The 19,038-nt window shown below is 45.3% G+C and overlaps 1 protein-coding gene across 1 annotated transcript; it reads left to right on the top strand.

Annotated features, from left to right (window-relative positions):
* Positions 1-69: 69 nt before the first annotated feature.
* Positions 70-17,845, top strand: pak6 (p21 (RAC1) activated kinase 6). The gene is made up of 9 exons (XM_074661064.1): positions 70-563; positions 9,851-10,098; positions 11,496-12,158; positions 12,699-13,232; positions 14,638-14,771; positions 15,872-15,998; positions 16,091-16,216; positions 16,350-16,484; positions 17,271-17,845. The coding sequence occupies exons 2-9, from the start codon at positions 9,895-9,897 to the stop codon at positions 17,436-17,438; spliced, it is 2,091 nt and encodes a 696-aa protein (XP_074517165.1). The 5' UTR covers positions 70-563; positions 9,851-9,894; the 3' UTR covers positions 17,439-17,845.
* Positions 17,846-19,038: the final 1,193 nt, after the last annotated feature.

Below are 19,038 nucleotides of genomic sequence, written 5' to 3' on the forward strand. Positions count from 1 at the left end.
AGCCCAATGAGGGAGTGGGAGGAGGCAGAGAAGAAGGGAAGTGATAAAGATAGAGAGAGAGAGAGAGGGAAAGGGAGGTGGGAGGGAGAGTGTGTGTGTGAGAGAGAGAGAGAGACAGCAAGCCAGAGAAGGAGAGGGAGAGGGGGGGATGGAAGGAGCCGTATGGGGCCGTGATATTCTCTCCTCCTGGATGCTGCCTTTCCTCTTCATGGCTTTGTCCCTCCTTTATACGGTCACCCTGTGTCCCCAGGAGCGGGCGCCGGTACACGGACCAGCACTCAGCACATGGAGCCGGGGATGAATCAGCCCCAACAAAGAGCCTTTGAGATGGCAGTGTGTGCTTCTGCCTGGAGGGAGGAACGCATCAGGCTTTCCCAGGCAAGCGGCAGCCTGCAGTGTGCGCTCGCTTGAGAGCCAGCACTCCTCGTCGTCGTGCGTATGAGAGAGAGAGCGTGTGTATATGTGTGTGAATGTGAGTGTATAATAGTGTATGCCAGTGTGTATGTGCGCTTCCAATCCTTCCTGGAGGAGAGAGGCTCTCCTCTTCTTCACTAGGCGGCAAGGTAAGGGAGATGACTGATTTTTTTCTCTTCCTCTTCTAACAATGATTTATCCCCTCCAGAGCTCCTGTTTCCTTTCTCCACGGCGAGGAGAGTGGGGTAAAGAGGAGGGGAGGTGGGGAGGGAAGAAAAGGAAAAGAGGCTTAACGTCATTGATAAAGAGCAGGCTATAGTGAATGCCGTCGGTAGGCATCAGCCGTGGTGGAGGAAGAGGAGAAGGAGGTGGAGAGAGGCTGTGAGCAGAATGCAGTGCAGCCAGGTGCTGATGTGGGGGAGAAAAAAGGGGAGACAAGAGAGGGTTCGCTGGATGTATTCAGTGATGGATCTCAAAAGGAGCCTTCACCTCATGCTCACCCCTCCTCAAAATCCCCACATCCTCTTTCTCCATCCGTGTCCTCAACCTCTATGTCAAGGGAAAAGGATACACTAATCTCTAAAACGTTGTCTTCCTCAAGATAGATCACACTTGACAAATACAGACTGTGCCAATGCTGTGGGCAATGTGGACAGAAGCTTCCTGTTGTTACCATTGTGTATTCTAGTGTGTGTGTGCATGTGTGTGTGTGTAGGCTGAGTTCTCAGGTGATCTTTCTGGTCTTGCCAGTGCTCGAGGATCCAAGCTGCTATACTGTACACACACTCAGTAGATGGATGAGAGGAGACTGACACGTGACATATATTTACTTTTATCCGTAAAATGTAGAAAGCATGTTGTGCAAGAGCTTGCATGGACGCTGTTCGTTTGACTCTGAATTTGGGACATTAAGAAACAAGGAATCTGTTGAAAACAGGCTCGTAAAGTCTCTCTTTTAGTCTATCTATTAGATGCGAAATCCCCCAGTGAAAATCAATTTGAGGCTAAGGTGTTTTAAAGAAGCGTATAGATTTTAGTTTCCATCCAGTGCTTTAGCATCACCATTGCGCTCATTCTTATTGACAGAGTCGCAACATTCATACACTCGCTTAAGAGTTGTGACCGCAGACGTATATACTGTAAGTGATCGACACGATCTGTATTTTTAGTAGTGCATTTCAAACGTCTGATGATGATGTAACTGAGGCTCTGCAATTCTTAATCTACCATGTGTTTGTGTCTCAGCTTACTCATTGATATTCAAGGAGGAGGAGGAGGAGGGAAAGGGTAGAGGAGGTGACAGAGAAGGTCTCTTTGGTGCATGCACACACACTGATACACACACGCACAGCTGGACATCTGCTTCACTGAGGATGATGTGTAGGACTCTGAAGTCCGAAGTCGTTTCAAAGTTTTTTGGAGGCCGTCTTGTGTCGCCCCCGTCTTGCTTTCACGCTCTCAGTGCAACACAAACTCGCAGCACAGACCAGTATTTCATGTACTGGGACACTGACTGAACACAGCACGCAGGTGTACGTGGTACATCGTTGTCATGTGTGCCCCTGCTGTGTTGTTTTCAGGAACGCTTGTGTCGTGTTCATGTCAGCCAAAGGAGGGGACAGCGTGCATTAGCAGCTTAGCGTCGCCACCGGCCACGAGACGTCAAGCACTAAGGATTAAAACAGAGTCCAAATTAGGACAGCATGCCATGATTCCACCCCTCTCTGGGCTGGAACAGCACCCATGCTGGGTGACAGAGGAGGGCAGCAGTGTCGGTGCAGATTGATGCCATAAAGGAGTCGGAGGTTAAAAATGGTTGGCGCTTTGTCCCTGGGAGAGACACGCCGAGGCCTGTGCTAAAAAAAATATTCAAAGCTTTCATAAGCACGTAAAGTAAAGCTTGCACAGAGGCCTGGCGCATCAATAAATTAGACCCAGGAGAGAAGAGTTGGGCTCGTATCATTGGTCCAGGCTGATCATACGTCTCTATCAGCACAGCGTCAAATTGTTCAAAGCACTTGTGAGAGCCAAGAGGATCTTTAATTAAACAGAGTGTTGGTCAGTGCTGCATTTCTCCTGACTAGCCCTGAGTATACATATTGTTACACTGCATGGAGAAGAAGCATACTTCCTGAGTTAGGAGTGTGTTTCTCTTAGTGATGTGTCAGCATCAATAGAACATCCCATAAAAGCCCCAGGACACTAGAAGTGTTGCTTTTACAATGTCATTATGTCGAGGTGTTAGAGACTGAGCATTTATGTCCATGCACTCCTCGCCGCGGGGCACGTCAAACGAGTTTTCGTGTCCATTATCTCGTCCGGGAGAATCAGCGCCAACATGTGAGGTGACAGAATGATATACGCGCTCTGTTGATGCGAGTGTCCTGTCCTCAAATCCCCTCTACTGTGGCTTGTTTACTGCAGACAAAGCTGCCCAGGATGACGGAGAAAAGAGTCTTCAGAGCGGAGATTGCTGCTATCCACAAAACTGTGACATTAAATTAGACAGAAAAAACGTGTGAAGATTAATTTTCAGGGCGCTGACACTTTAAATCAATGTCCACCTCTTCAGCATCTTTATTCTTTGCGCTTTCTTCTCTTCCGTCTCTTTTTTTTCAGTCACGAAGTCTGAGTTTCCAGACTCTCCCTTCCTCCCCCCACTCTTTCTCCTCCTGTCTTGACCTCTCATTTCTTGTTTCCGCCTGTCAATATTAACACAAGACTGATGTGCACTCCTGCGTGGTCGTCTGCCCTTGAAGGACTGACAGCCCACATTGTTGGGCACGGACATCACATTTTTTTTATACACTTCCAATCTTGAGGCCTTTTTCTTCCTCATTCAGTGCACGAGAAGATGACAGACAAGCTCTTTGATCGTTTACTTTCTCAGAATCGCAGTGGTCTGTGACTTCGGACCGTTTCCGACTTGCACTACTTCATACGGAGGTCGGAGTGAAAGCCTACACATGACGCATCGCTGCGAGTTATGTGACATTTGAAATACCCCGAGATATGTCACTATCAATGAACTCTCTGTGTGAATGTGGGTCATCTCTGCTTAATGCCCAATTTTTCAAATTGACATGTAAAGGCAGAATATGGATATCATTTAATTTGTCTCTGACATTTGTTTTTAACATAATTTGTACACTCTCTGCACTTCAACCTTCCTTTTTTCATAAACTATATACTGAAACTAGTCCATAATGTCCACTTCATATGCCCTTGGGTATGATCTACATTGTGTCCTTACCCCTTACCCCCTCTTTTATCAGAGATACAAATACTTAGAGGACTGAGAAAGTTGTTGTTTGACCGCTTTAGAGAAAAACTGGCACACATCTTCATTTGTATTTTTGCTTTGCGGCTGAACCTCCTGTGGTGCTTTGCAGCTCTTTCATTGTCATGCGTATCCTAAACCAAGAGTCTACGGTCATGCTAGCAGCTCAGTGAGGCTGTACTTCGGCACAGTGATGCTTTGAGCTAAATGCTAAAGTCAGCATGCTAATCACAATAACAATGGTAACATGCTGATGCTTTGGGGACGGGGGGGGGGGGGGGGGGGACGGGACGGGGGGGACGGGGGGGTGCAGCTGAGGCTGATGGGAAAGTCCTTGTTTTTGCATGTATTTGGCCATAAACCAAAGTTTGGGGCTAATTGAAATTTGGACCTGATGAAAAGTCAGGAGATCACCAAAACTACTGCATTTCATCCTGAGGGGGACATGAATTTGTGTAACAAATTCAAAGCAATCCACACAATAATTGTTGAAACATATTACTAAAAAAACACACTGGTGCTAGAGGGAATACCAGGGGACGCAACACGTTCTCATCCCAACTCGTCACATACTGACGCTTTGTCAGACTCCTCGGCGTCACTTTTCTGTCGCAATAAACACGTGCTTAATGTTGAGAACTAAACAAAAAAACTTTACACAACACAACCACTTAGTTTTAGGACAAAACAACATGGTTGGGCTTAAAATGATGCATTTGTAAAGTGAAAATGTGACTTAACATGGTGAACATGGGACACGAACGAACAGCTGATTGTAACGTGAAAGTGAAACTTAACATACGGGACAAGAACAGCGGTCTCCTGGATGAAAGCCCTGTGTTTGTTGGACTCATCCACCTCCCCTCCCACCCACTGTGTGTGTCTTTCGCTCTTTAAACTACGTCACCACAGCACTTTCCCTCAGCGTTTACTGTTGCCGTGGGTTTACATTGTAGTTAATGGAACACCCGGTGCGTCTCATATCGGCACTAAAGGGTGCCTTGTGCGGCGGTATCAAATGCCGACGGCCTTGTCAAAGCGTCGGTATTTGACATCCTTGGAATGAGAACGGGCTAGGGGATCACCAAAGTCAGTAGGATTTATCCTCTGGAGACCTCATGGCAATCCATCCCTTAGTTTCTGAGTGATTCAGTCTGGAAGTCTCCAAAGTGCTGAACCGACCGACCAAACAACCAACCAACCAACCAACCAACATTGCCATCACTAGCCGCTAGCAGGGATAAAAAAAAAGCTCACAGCCGTAGCCACATTTGCACAATGGCCGACTTTACAGCGGCAGTAGATTTGTGCCATCCTCCAACATTCCTTGTATTCCAAGTGCTTTGTCGTGCATGATGTATCAGACCGCTCGCATGAAATATGCATGACAGCAACGTGTTATTCCATGTCATTGAATGCAGCTTATTACATCACTTGTCGTCTCCTATTGACAATCCCACCATGTCTGCAGAGGTGACTTCAAAGAGAAAGCAGACATCAACTTAAATCATAAACACTGCTATTGTACTGTCCGGTCACGTCCAGCGCTTGTGTTCCTTTTTCGTGCCCTCAGATGGCGTGTGTGTGTGCATGTGTGTGTGTGTGTTACAAAGCACAAGGAAAAGGAAGAGATGACCAACCAAGACCCCCCTTCCTCCGTCTTGAGAGGCAGTCTCATTACACTCAAAGGGCAGAGCGGTCATCATAATGAAGCTGATAGAAGAGCAATCTCTGAGCCCCCCCACACTGCACCGCAGAGTCCAAAAACAGCAGTTAAGACCTTGATGCTATCTTTACTACTCTGAAATAGACGTAGCCCCCTGTAATTCACCATAGCTGGATTAAGCTTATACGTGCATTGACAAACACAAAAAGAGGATTACCTCATCTCCATCATCTCCCATCCTCACCTCACTATTTGACATGAATCCTGTACAAAACAAACATGCGTCTGGTGCTGGAGAGGAGGGGGGCTGTGATGTGTCCTAAAATTAGATCAGTGAAGGACTGAACGCCATACTAATCCTGCGAGCACAGTCACCTGCACACTCGCTACATTTCTGCATGCATGCCAACAAAAAAGATAGAAGCAGAAATCAGGGCAAATGGAAAAAAAAAAAAATCATTCAACAGAGCTCGGAGCACTAACATCGAGCAAATCCAATATCTCTCTTATCTCTCGATCCCCTCCCACTCATCCACAACACAACCTGCTCGGGGTGATCTGAACATGAGAGGAATGCATGCCCTCTCCTCTTCTGTCATGTTGTCTGCGGGAAACGTATGGATCGCCCGCTTGCATTTCTGCATGGCATGAAAGGCCCGGCCGCTCTGTCAGGTGAAGAAGCTCTATTTCAGTTGCGGGGTGATTCATTTGAGCCTGGAATAGGGATGTATTGCTGTAACTGCAGAGAAAATGTGATCTATTTGCATGTTTTACACAATCTGCATGCTCCATCATCTTTTTTTTCTTTCAAAGGTTTGTGTTTAGTCAGACTTCACAAGCAGACTTGCTACTTTATGCTCATGTGATTTTCTGCGGGTGAGATTTTAGCTCTCACTGATTTGTGGATTTGTGGCATTTGGATCTATTTCATTTTTTCCCCTCCTACTGCACACAGTTGTAGAGATGGAAATACCCAATGTAGCACAATTTCGGAGTGACCTCATCCTTTTTGGCTCCTCATATCCCTGACAGCAGCCGGCTGAGTTTTGCCTCAGCACTTTGATAGATTCAAGACAAGCCACTGAGGCATAGGGTCAAGTCCCTGCAGTCTAGGGGGATGTGACCAGAAAGCGTGATTATGCACTGTGCAAGTTCAGCTCCGTGCGTATATGTATTATACGAACAGGCTTAGAAATCAATAGCATATTGTTATCAAGACAGTCATAAGCTTGGCAGAGTACGAGGGGTCAATATAAGGCCAGTTGCATGTGATTAAATCTTGTAAATCAATAATTTGCAGCAACTTTTTAATTCATTCTGCCCAGGCATGAATCAACACAAGTGTATGTGTGTGTTTCTACTTGCCTCTAATATCTCCGTGGATAGAAAAATGAGAATGAATAATGAATGTTGTGATATGTTCTCTGCTGCTTTGAAGCCCGCTATCGTACTGTACAAAGCAGCCGTCCTATTTGTGCCGTTATCACCCCATTATTGCTGGCAGTGGAGGACTGTAGCAGTTTGCATTTGACTCATGAGTAAATATTGATTGATCTGCTTGTAAAAGGATACATGAGCGCTATGCGTAAATATTTGTTCAGGCAATGCCAACATCTGCACGTCGAGCAGCTATCTAAGCAGATAGTCTCTTGTGCAGCGGGGGGGGGGGGGGGGGAAGGAAAAAGCAGAGATTGCAATCTTCTGTTTTGCAGCTTGTTTTCTCTAGCGTCCGTTATTTAAAAAGCAGCCACAATTGGTGCTTAAAAGCCTTTCTGTGTTTGCAGGAAGGAAACTGGGTCCCTGTCTCTCTAACACATCCAGGTCTGACTGTAATCTTGGCCCCAACTCCTCTCTCCCCACCTCCTGAGAGCCCTCACACCATAATGTCCCTGTCAGAAGGAATTAAAGTCCTTCCCAGCGCCACATTATGTACATAGGGAGAGCACAGAGTGATACGCTTATGCAACACTTAGCATATTAGCCTTGTGATTGAATTATCCTTGGAGAGGCAACACCCCCCCCTATCCTTAACCCACCTTCCTTTAATGAGGCAGGTTTAGCTGATGTGACCAGTGGGCCTGACCTCCTTTTACCCTCTGGTGATGTGGCGGGGCGAGTGGTGCGGGGTAGTCACCGATACAGCTCATAACAGGCGTCGGTGATGCCGATTAGAGCCGTGCTGGTCTGAGGGCGGAGGTGGAGAGAGGAGAAGCTGCCAGCGTGATCGCCTGCTGAGCTGCGGACGGCTGCAAAACTCATTTCCTCAACTCCCACCATTTCACAGTGCATGATGGGAGATTGTATCTGATATTCTAGGGGCACCTTGTAGGGCTCTGCATTTGGTCACACACGTCAGGGCCTTTAAGTGCAACGTTCTGCTAAAATAAACAAGAACTATACAGTCATGCTGGTGTCTCTGTGAGGCTTTACGTAATGTTTACACCAGCATGCTAACATGCTCACGATGATAATGTTAGCATGTTCATATTAAGTAGGTATAATGTGTATCATCCGCGACCGCGAATGGGATAAGCAGTTACAGATAATAGATAGATGGATGTTTACCATGTTAACCAGCTAAGTTTAGCGTGTTATAGCATACTAACATTTGCTAATTAGCAAGGGCACCTCTGACTACAAGAAGCCACTTGATGCACCTGTTGGTAAAAAAAAGTTGAAAAGACTCAACACATGAAACTGAATTACTATTGCACACTTAAAGGTTGGGTCGGTAATGCTGAGAAATTAGCAAGAGTACACTAGATTTCAACCAAAAACCGAGCCTAGTGTTGCCAACTCTTTTCCAATGAAAGTAGCAAGCAGCACTAAATCCAAAAGTCAGTAAATCTAGCGAGAAAGTCGGCAACACTGACAGTCCTTCCATTCAGGCCTCCCTCCAAAGCAACTCCTTCACAATTATCATTATGAACGTAAACAACGAACATGGCTATTGTTCGTACTAGCAGCTTGTGGAAGACTTCGGTGAGACGCAATGAGTGCACGGACTGAGTGTGCACAGGCAGGCAGGCAGGCAGGCAGGTAGACAGGTATGGAGGCAGTCCCGCCACAAATACCATATTTTTTGTCAGAGCATTTGATTTATTGATTGCTGTTGGAATGAGAATTTCAACAAATATAACAAAAACATTTATTTAAACAGCACTACTAACCCTACCTTTAAGAAGGCATAGCTGAAATGTCTGTTAATTTTCCCCCCTGTGCTAATTTTTACATTGAAAACTGAAAAAAGGAACAATCTGATTGATTTGGGTGTGCAATCCCTTTTGGTATTTCTTGACTTTGACTACATGCACCCCAGCTCTCTCTTTTTTTTCTCTTTGGTTGAGAGCGACGTTTTTTTCTTCTACTTAATCAATTAGCAGTAAACACAAAGTAAACCTCAGGCTGATGGGAACATCATTAGTTTTGTTGGTATTTGGTCACAAACCAAAATACTGGACACAATTCAAATGTGACGTGATAATGGCACTAGATAAAAGATTAGGGATTCAAAGTTATCACAATTCCTCCTCTGGGGACCGGAGAGTGTCTTTTACCAAATTTCATGATAATCCGTCCAATAGTTGTCGAGATATTTCAGTCACGAGTGACAGACTGACCAGCATTGCCATCCCTGCAGCCACGCAGCTAGCATGGCTAGCCGGAACGTCCTCCACACTGAGAACTACATAAAACAGTATTAATACTAATCATGAGACTTACATTTGGGTGATTATCTCCCAGTACAGCTGTGCAGCTGAGGAAATGAGATCTAATGTATTTAATTTTTCCCCTACACTTGAATGAAAAATAAAGCTTAACATACAGCAAACCCAAGTTAGTGGCTCGCCAAACGCATTGCCCGTCCATCCGAGGATTAAGTGGTTACTCTCCCTGCAATCAAGGGCACACACGCTACTAATTAGGACGGGATATGAAAGAGTTATAAAGGGTTTATGAAGGATAGCCTGCAATAGTATTTGTATGTGTGTGTGCATGAGCGCGTGTTTGTGTCTGTGTTTTTGTACCCGTTCTGCTAATGCACTGAAAGCCTGTGGGCGCTGGCCAGCCCGGCCGCGTGCTCATCAGTAAAATGGCACAGAGAATGAATAAGCCTTGATTGACCAGATATCCTTCATTACACATGTGCTTACAAATCCATCCACTCTCCTTGGAGCCACTCTCAGAGGCACAAGCTTGTGACAGCCAGCGAGGCAGCGTGCACACACACACATCCCAGAAATGGGACAGCTATCAGATGAGCCATTTGAATATTTTATCCCGCGTGGAAAGATCCTCTGTTGTCATATTTTATTTGAATACACTTGGTCAGAGAGCAGATAATAAAGGAGAGTGGTCAGTCATTGTTTTGATCACTGGGGCAGAAGAGATTTGCCTAAATTCAAATGTCAAGATCACAGTTACTTGAACATGTGCTGTCTGTAATATCGAGTGCAGTTTATTAATGGTTGAATACTTTTTCCCTACAGGGACGTTTTGAAGCGGGCAAGCTGCCGCCCTCGTTGACGTGAGGATGTTTCGCAAGAAGAAAAAGAAGAGGCCTGAGATATCAGCGCCAAAGAACTTTGAGCACCGCGTCCACACCTCATTTGACTCCAAGCGTGGCTGCTTTGTGGGCCTGCCGACCCAATGGCAGAGCCTGATAGAGAACCTGCGCCGGCCCAAACCCATGGTGGACCCTTCCAGGATCACAGAGGTGGAGCTGAGGCCAAAGAAGGTAGACTCATTTAACCCTTTATTGATCCTCTGACCTTACCTTGAACTGATCACTAATGACTAGCACACCATTCAGCCAGGCCGTCATTAAGATATCGCGAGTTCTAAAATAATCTCAGAGAGACTGATGCATAAAGATTTGTTGCCTGCTGCAGAGGGATCCTGCTGCCTCAGAAAATGCCACAATCTGCTGATGACAACATGGAAGGAAGGCCTAGCTGCTCCCCTCCCCATCTTTTTGCTTTCTTATCTATCATGGGGCTGGGCTAATGACCCCGCTGTGTACACTGACTGTACAACGTTGAATACTCAGAGGGGCCACAAGATTTATTACTCCATGCAGGCAATTAATAACAGTCCGTAGTGCCTTCCCACAGATGTCAAGCAAGAAAAAAATGCAGGTACAGCAAAGGAAATGCCAGTTAGTGATAAAGCCTGCAAATCTCAGGATTTCTACGCTTGACGCAGCATAAGGTCGATTCTGTTTTTGACCCTCCGGAAGAAAAAAATAAAATAAAGAAAACACCAACATTTCGTCAATTCCCTGATGTGATTAGTAATGTTCAATATGAGAACCTGTATGTCAGCATTTAGGTCAGATTTATAGTTTTAATAGCGTCATCAAGATGAGTGTGAAGAACCTCATAATGAAAAACATATCGATGCAAATACATTTCAGATTATTGGTCCAAATTTAACAGGAAAAGTGATATCTGAAAAAATATATATATATTTCAAGCTATTATTGCAGCATCTTCTAGAATAGGATATCTCACCGAGGCCATTATCACCTGCCATTCTCTCCTCTCGGAGAGGTGCTGCAGTAGGTGAGATGTCATCTGACCTCTACCCCCTGTGCAGATGTAATGGCACCGAACCAGAGAAACAGGAGAGGCTGTTGACTGGCTGTGAACTGAACATGACTCTACCCTGAGAGTGACTAATCAGCCACCACGCACTCTCTCGTACAGTTGCAACAGTAGCACTACTCTGGCAAATGATCTTAAGTTTGTCTGATCACTTTCTGTCAGGGCAGGTTTGTCTTTGCATGCCTGCTAACTATGCATACCATCTGAAAAGGTCATAGGAACAGTTATCTGGAATATCTCAATTTTGCAACATAGGAACATTTGTAGAGGCTCTGACTTTGTAGTGTGTCTCCTGATACCTTGGTATATTTATCAGTGTATTGTCAAAATGAGCCACTGGGGAAATGATTTAAAGTCGCTGTCTTTGAAGAATGACAACGATGTCCTTTACAGATTCTCAAGTCTAAATTTAACTCGCCTCTGAGCAATGATTATGTCACCCTCATTATTCCTTTCAGTCCAAAAATATTTCTATAATGTGATCGTGGCAAGCGCAATGTGATAAAGATAAACGCCTCTCCTCTTTCAGACCATCGTGCGGGGGAGCATGATCGGTCACGGAGACTACATCGCAGCCATGATCAATGATATGAACCGTCTCTCTGTGACCAGCTCGAACTCTTTGAGGAAGAGCAGCCCCTCGGCCAGGAAGAGGGCCCAGTCACTGGGAAGGCTGGGGGAAGTGAACGAGGGAGACGCTTACCAGTACGAGGGCCTGACCCAGGACGACGAAGACGACGAGGATGCGGGTCAAGACCAGTGGAGGGACAGGGCGAGGAATATCCACAGCGAGACCAACACCCCTTACTTGGGCATGAAGAAGAGCATCACTCTGCAGCCTAATGGGATCTTGCCAAAGGCCAAGTCCACCTACGAAGTCAGCGTCAGCTCCCTGGAGGGACCCTCGCAACCGGTTCAGTCCCAGAACATCCCGGTGCTAAGTCACGGGGCTTATTTGGGCGGTGAGGTGGGCAGCCCTCAGGAGAGAGTGATATGGAAGAGAGATTTCCAGCTTCCCAGGGGAATGCCACCAAGTCAGAGACCTATAGCTTGTTTTTACAGCCCAGCTATGACTGTACAGCAGTCCCATGGCGATCAAGCGACAGTGACCACGGAGTTCCGGCCCAACGTACCGATGTACATGCACCCCCAGAACAGCCCCGGGAGGCCGTTCTCCTCCTATGACCTGAAAGTAAGCCTGACATTGCTGCAGTTTTCTTTGCACATCTTTGTGTCCATTAAAGTGCACTCATAATGCATTATTCATAGAATACACAATATATGCATATTTCTGTACATCATATAACTAGCACTCGACGAGTTTTTGCATGAGCTCTGAATCCATTAAATACGAGGATTTTGTCAAGCAATCATTTTCATGCTTAGGTTGTGGAAACTTTAGTGAGGCAGCATATTGATTGGGATTTACACTAACGGTGATTAAAGCTCTGGGGTTGGCTATTTTATTTAACTCTAGAGTTAAAATGTGAAATGTGGGTTTAAAGTGCCAGCGGGGTTGTAAAAGTTGAGAGATGGTGTGTTTGGCAAGATCTCAGCGGGACACTCGGGTCCATAGCAACATCTTTACATGGGTCATATCAGGTGAAGTGGATGCAGAGTGAGAGTGAAGGACTTGATTTACATTGACTTTTAAAGCAGGTCTTGAACCCCAGGCAGGCAGCCAACTCCCTTTCAGCTCCCTCCCTTCACCCTTTTCTCTTTTATCATGCAGGCAGAGTCGGCAGTGAGGTACCACTCCGGCTTCCTGCCCACTGGCAACAGCAGTCCTCTCGTTGGTGGCATCAGACCCCAGCGAACTGTGCGGTCCTCAGCTAGCTACACGCTGGGCCTGTCTCCTAACATGGGGCTGAGGCCCAATGGGCCTGACCCCTTCCTCAGACACTCTGGATGCCCCATTCCTCCCTACCCCCGGCAGGACAGCCCTTCCCAGCCTCGACCCTCTCCTACAGGCTCACTAGCCACCAGTCCTCCAGGCACCTGTTCCCCTGCTTTCAGACCTCCACAACATCCTTCACCCAGACCACCTCCAGACCCACCCAAGGTGACCCATGAACAGTTTAAGGCGGCCCTGCAGATGGTGGTAGACAAGGGCGATCCGCGGTCTTACCTGGAGAACTTTGTGAAGATCGGGGAGGGCTCGACGGGGGTGGTGTGCATCGCTACGGAGAAGCACAGCGGCAGGCAGGTGGCGGTGAAGATGATGGACCTGCGGCGGCAGCAAAGGAGAGAGTTGCTCTTTAATGAGGTACAATATCCAACTAGGTACAAAGTGATTCCCACAAACAAACACAACACAAATCACCAGCACAAGCAAGATTTAGGCTTGCTATTTTTTGTGGTCTGGCATTTAAGAGATAACTCCGGTTTATTTCAACCTGGCGTATTTCCCATAAATGTGCTAACTTCGCACTCACCACCTCCGTTGTAAAGATTCAGGGAGACGAGGACTTGCACTGAACATCATATATCGGGGCAAGCTGTGAACGCCTCCTACAGCTTTTCAAATAAACATGATTTCTATATTCAACTTTTCAAACGCTTGTCTCCACCTGGAGCATCCATTATGGCTCGTTTCCCTGAATCTCTACAAAACAGGTGGCAAGTGCAAAGTTAGCATGACACATAGAGTCATAATAGCCACATTTATGGGAAATACGCCAGGTTAAAATAAACCGGAATTATCCTTTAATGCTTACACATTAACACATTCTAACTCCAGACTCGTCAAATATCGCCGCTTGGACAGTGCCCCTCGAGATTGAAGACCAACGAGTCAATATGCACTTGTTACATGCATAGTGTCCTTTCAAAATAAACTTTAGTTTTCACAGGAAGTTAGGTTTAGGCAAAACAACCACTTAGTTAGGGTTAGGAAACGGTCGTGGTTGACGTTAACTTCAATGACTAACAACTCAAGTGACAAAATAAGTCAACATTACTTTTAGTTTCACACGAAACACAAACAGTGGTCCCCTGGTTGAAAGTATTGTATTTGTTTGACCCATCCAGCAACACCACTCGCCCGCCCTTAGCGGACTCTCATGCTATTGAAACTACGTCACTTACTTTGACCGTCGGATAACGCGGCGGGTGGGTTTACATTGGAGTAGTTGAAAGCCCGGTTCGTCACATACTGTCACCTCCGTGCATCGGTTTCCGATGCTGAGGGCGCTGCCAAATCAACGGTATTTGACGAGTTGGGAGTGAGACTGGGTTGCACATAAAGGGATACTCTGATTATTTTCCATATGAAGTTCAGTTTGCTCGTCCTTGAGAGTACTGCTCAGCCTGTAAAAACAGTTGTATAATCTTCTGTGGCTCTGAGGGGAAACTTTCTAAAGTTTGAGGAAAATAACCCCTGATGATATCATCAGGGTTATCTCAGTTTAGGCTTGGAGATATTGAAAGAGGTGGGTGTTTAGCAGACGGGATCTCTAATGAAAGACACTAAAAAATGAATGAAAGTTGGGTAGTTAGAGCCTGATCCATACTAAAGACTAAAAGTCAGGATATCTTGGTCTCCTAACTTTATGAAAGTGCTACACTAAATTGCTTAAATACCACGTTAACATTGGAGAACCAAAATGTGGCCACATTATTGGTTACGTCTCTAAAGATTTTGGTTCTAACGTGAATGTTTTGTGTTGCAGGTGGTCATCATGAGGGACTACCAGCACAGGAACGTGGTGGAGATGTTTAAATCAGCCCTGGTGGAGGAGGAGCTGTGGGTTATCATGGAGTACCTGCAGGGTGGAGCACTGACCAACATTGTGTCTGAGACCAGGTACGAGCACCACCAAGAGATCATCTCTTATTAAGAAAGCTGCATTTCTGTTTGGTTATGATATCATCTTTAATAACTAAATCAACCACAAGGGGGTAGTGTGGTATTGACTGCTGAGTGATCAGTGTTGATAGCAGCAGCACAAAGACTCACAAGGACTGTCATTCAGCCCTCTCTCTCTCACTCAGTCTGCTGCTTTTCTCCAGGGAAAAGTAATAATTCAATAACATAATCGAATATGTGCATGTTTAGATGCCATGTGGAAAGTCAATTCTGGTAGAGAATTTGATTCCCTGATGCTGTCACGTTGTCCAGCAGCGCATACATCAAAAATAAGGAAAACATATTGACCAGGGAGTAGAATTTTGTCGTATTTGTTTTGAGCTGTCAATGTATTTTATATCATTAACAGATGGCTGGCTCGATCTCCACGGGATGACACCAGGGTTAGATCGCTTGACTCAAAGGGATGAAAACATTTCTCTCAAGCCAGATAACATATAAAATGAGCCAACTTTCACAGCCACTGTTTGTCAAAGTATTATAATCAGTATGTTGACAGAACAATCAAGAATATGGGTCCTTTTCTTCTTCTGTTTTTCCTGGCAGCAGTCTGGTGTCAAATTATTTTTTTAGACTCATTAAAGTCTCCCTAAATTAAGAAGCAGACTAACCGCCTAAATTACTGCAGGATGTTTTTTCCTACCACAGTTTTAGATGTGTCTTTTAAGAATCGTGTGTGGGAGAATACAGCACAGTGTTAGGTAACTCATTGTGTTACCTGCGTTTTCAGTGGGCACAAGACCTTGCTTGCTGTTTGAAAAGGGCTTTTTGGCTCCTGGCTCTTATGTCTTTATCTTGTACTTGTAAAATCTCAAAGTCACATTAACATCATAGAGGAATGGACGTGTTTTTGTTGGTCATTCTGCTGTGTGGGAGTTGTTGTTTTGAACCTTCCACTCTTTATCGTTGCCTTTAATGCGCTGTGATTCATGAATTTCAACTTTCTTGGCTGTTGGTTTGTTGCAACTCGTAATGGGAAATGTTAATGTAAAATCTGTTTGTTTGTGTGTAAACTTTGCATGTGTGTTATCCTGCAGGCTGAGTGAAGAGCAGATTGCCACGGTGTGTGAAGCTGTTCTGCAGGCCCTGGCCTATCTCCATTCACAGGGAGTCATCCACAGAGACATCAAGAGCGACTCTATACTACTCACATTAGACGGAAGGGTATGATATGTTGTTACCATATATATCTATAGTTGTTACTCTTTCTTTCTTTCGCTATCTTGATAGTAAGGTCTATCTCTTGTTCAACACAGGTCAAGCTTTCAGACTTTGGCTTCTGTGCTCAGATCAGCAAGGACATCCCTAAGAGGAAATCTTTAGTGGGGACACCCTATTGGATGGCTCCTGAGGTCATCTCCAAATCGCCATATGGCACTGAGGTGAGATGACATGCACACAAATGCACTCACGCTGAATAACAGTGGTGATCTCTCTCATGTAGCGTGAATGCCAACAGTGGCAATCTGTGCTGTAAGATCTGTTGCACAATTTAAACATGTGATCGTGCACCAGGTGGATGTTTGGTCAATGGGTATCATGGTGGTGGAGATGGTGGACGGAGAGCCCCCGTACTTCAGTGAAACCCCTGTAGCAGCTATGAAGAGACTGAGGGATGAGCTGGCTCCTACTGTGCGAAATGTCAGCCAGGTACGAGAACAGACAGACATACACACACACACACACATATACACTCACAACATATTCTGTCTTTAAAAATGATATGTGTCACATTTTTATCCAAGCTGGTGGCATGGCCCGAGGGGATGGCAATGTCGGTCTGTCAATCTATTGAACGGATTGACATGAAATTTGGTACAGACACTCATGTCAACCTCTGAATTGTTACAACCTGTGGTCATCCCATGAGTATTCCTCTAACACCATCATCAGGTCAAACTTTTACTTTGTCCAATACTTTGGTTTATGACTAAATACCAAGCGGCAACCTCCGGTGCTGAGAAATGAAGCCAATGCAGAAGTGCCAAAACTTGTAGTTCTTCAAATGGCCACTTGAGGCTGACTCCAAAAGCGAGTCACTTTCTATAGACCCCCATGTTAAAATGCCCAACTTCACAGCAGAAATAAACATGTTTACAGCCTGGTACAAAAAACAGTTTTGGTCTCTATAACTAATTTCCCCGTCCACGACAACTGTTTGGGGGTGAATTTGTATATAACTCACCCGTTTAAATTATATTAAGGCTTCAAGTTTGGCATAATTGATGGCGTGGCCATTTAGAGTGACAGGTGGGTGCCATACCAGGTCACTAGTTAGCACCTCAGCTCCAACAACGATCCGCCTCTTAGCCCATTTTTGGATTAGCCGTGAGTTAGGCTGTGTCATCACTTTGAACTTCACAACAACTCTCCAGAAACCTGTGGTTGATGTCATATTGGTGTTAAAATATATGTACCCATTGCTCTTTGGTCTAGATCTCCCCAGTTCTAAAAGACTTCCTGGACCGTATGCTGACCCGGGACCCCCTAGAGCGGGCCAGCGCCACTGACCTGCTGGAGCACCCCTTCCTGCTGCAGTGTGGCTCACCTCAGTGCCTGGTCCCGCTGGTGGAGCAGTACCGCAAGCGCATGTCCCGTTGCTGACCCCGTGGGGCACCCGCTCCCCAAACACCCAACTTCAGTCTGACCTGTCCAGGCGAGGACCAGCACCGGGGTCCAACTCCTCTAGCACCCAAGCCAACGGGAGATCAGCTCCAGAGAAGCAGACCCAGATAGCGTGTTGCTGCCAAAGTGACGGTGGCACGACGGCAAAGTTTGGTTGACAGACACCGCATGGTCTCAGGCATGAGAGAAGCACTTTAGGAGTGAGTTAAAGGCAGCATGCAATTCCTCACCTCTCGACTCGGTTCGATCCGAATATTGATTGGCTTCCTGTAACATTCAGCGGGATTCAACACGACACGACATGGTGCATATCAACTGATGGCAAAACTCAATATTCCACCTAACTTATATGTAATGGACATGTGCTACTCTAAAGATCCTTTATAGTGTTCATAGTGGGCATTATTGCTAGCAGTGTAAAGCTTATAAAGCTGGTGTTAGGCTCAAACCACAGTAGCTCATTGTGACATTATTAAGGAAGGATAAAGTTACCTCTGCACACTCACACTCTGTTGTGGAAACTGGACAACAAGCTGCGGGTGTTTATAGTGTTCATAGTGGGCATTATTGCTAGCAGTGTAAAGCTTATAAAGCTGGTGTTAGGCTCAAACCACAGTAGCTCATTGTGACATTATTAAGGAAGGATAAAGTTACCTCTGCACACTCACACTCTGTTGTGGAAACTGGACAACAAGCTGGTCAGTACACTCCACAAACACACCACAAATAGACTCTTTGCATGGCCAAACGGAGGCACACCTGGCCTGATGTGAATGCTTGAATATGTACCAAACTGGGATGTGAAAGACAATTCTCCTTTATTAGCATAATAAATGGGTAGATGAAAGCCCAGCTGCTACTATTGGGCTGTTGGACGATCACCAGTACCATATTCCTCTTTTTCATATTTATTCTTTATTTCCAAAAGGTGTTGTGGGTTGTTTGTATGATGTGAAGTTGAAAATAAGGTTTCATTATTAAGTATGGACTTGAAACATGAGCAGATAAATTAATAATGTAAATAAAAATACTGAATATTAGGTCCTTGTACCTGCTGATCTACTGCAGTAAATTATATAAGATGAATACTTTTCTTTACTGAAATGTGAGTGTATAGTTGTATGTATGTGTGCATGAGCACATGGGCACATGGGTGTGTGTGTGAGGTGACATCTCAGTGTTTGCTTCTGATACGATCCTCTTTGTATTGTGACAGACTTTTTGAAAAACCACAAGACGTGCGTGTCGCTCTTCCAGAAGATGTGTATGACTGTATTTGCATTTGTTTGCCTAGATAAAGCACACAGGCCTGGCATGTGATGCTGCAGGACGTCCACCTGCTGAGAAACACTTTGCACACAATAGTCTTTGTATTCTTGACACGGATACATGTTGACGTGTTTCATGTATTTCTATCTCTGTGTGGATCATTCATGAAAAAGAGAATTACACATTTTAATTTTGTATAAATCAATAAATGATGCATATTGAATCGGATTTCATTTAATCCCTCATTCACACAAACACACACGTACGCTTGCATGAACACTGATGTTTTAAAGTATTTATTAGGTATTCA

Source organism: Sebastes fasciatus, chromosome 15 (genome assembly GCF_043250625.1).
Source record: "Sebastes fasciatus isolate fSebFas1 chromosome 15, fSebFas1.pri, whole genome shotgun sequence".
NCBI classification, from domain to species: domain Eukaryota; kingdom Metazoa; phylum Chordata; class Actinopteri; order Perciformes; family Sebastidae; genus Sebastes; species Sebastes fasciatus.

Coding starts and splice junctions, on each gene's coding strand:
- pak6 (XM_074661064.1), top strand. CDS start 9,895: ATGTTTCGCAAGAAGAAAAAGAAGAGGCCTGAGATATCAGCGCCAAAG. Junction 16,217..16,349: donor AATCGCCATATGGCACTGAG/GTGAGATGACAT, acceptor ATCGTGCACCAG/GTGGATGTTTGGTCAATGGG. Junction 16,485..17,270: donor CTGTGCGAAATGTCAGCCAG/GTACGAGAACAG, acceptor TCTTTGGTCTAG/ATCTCCCCAGTTCTAAAAGA.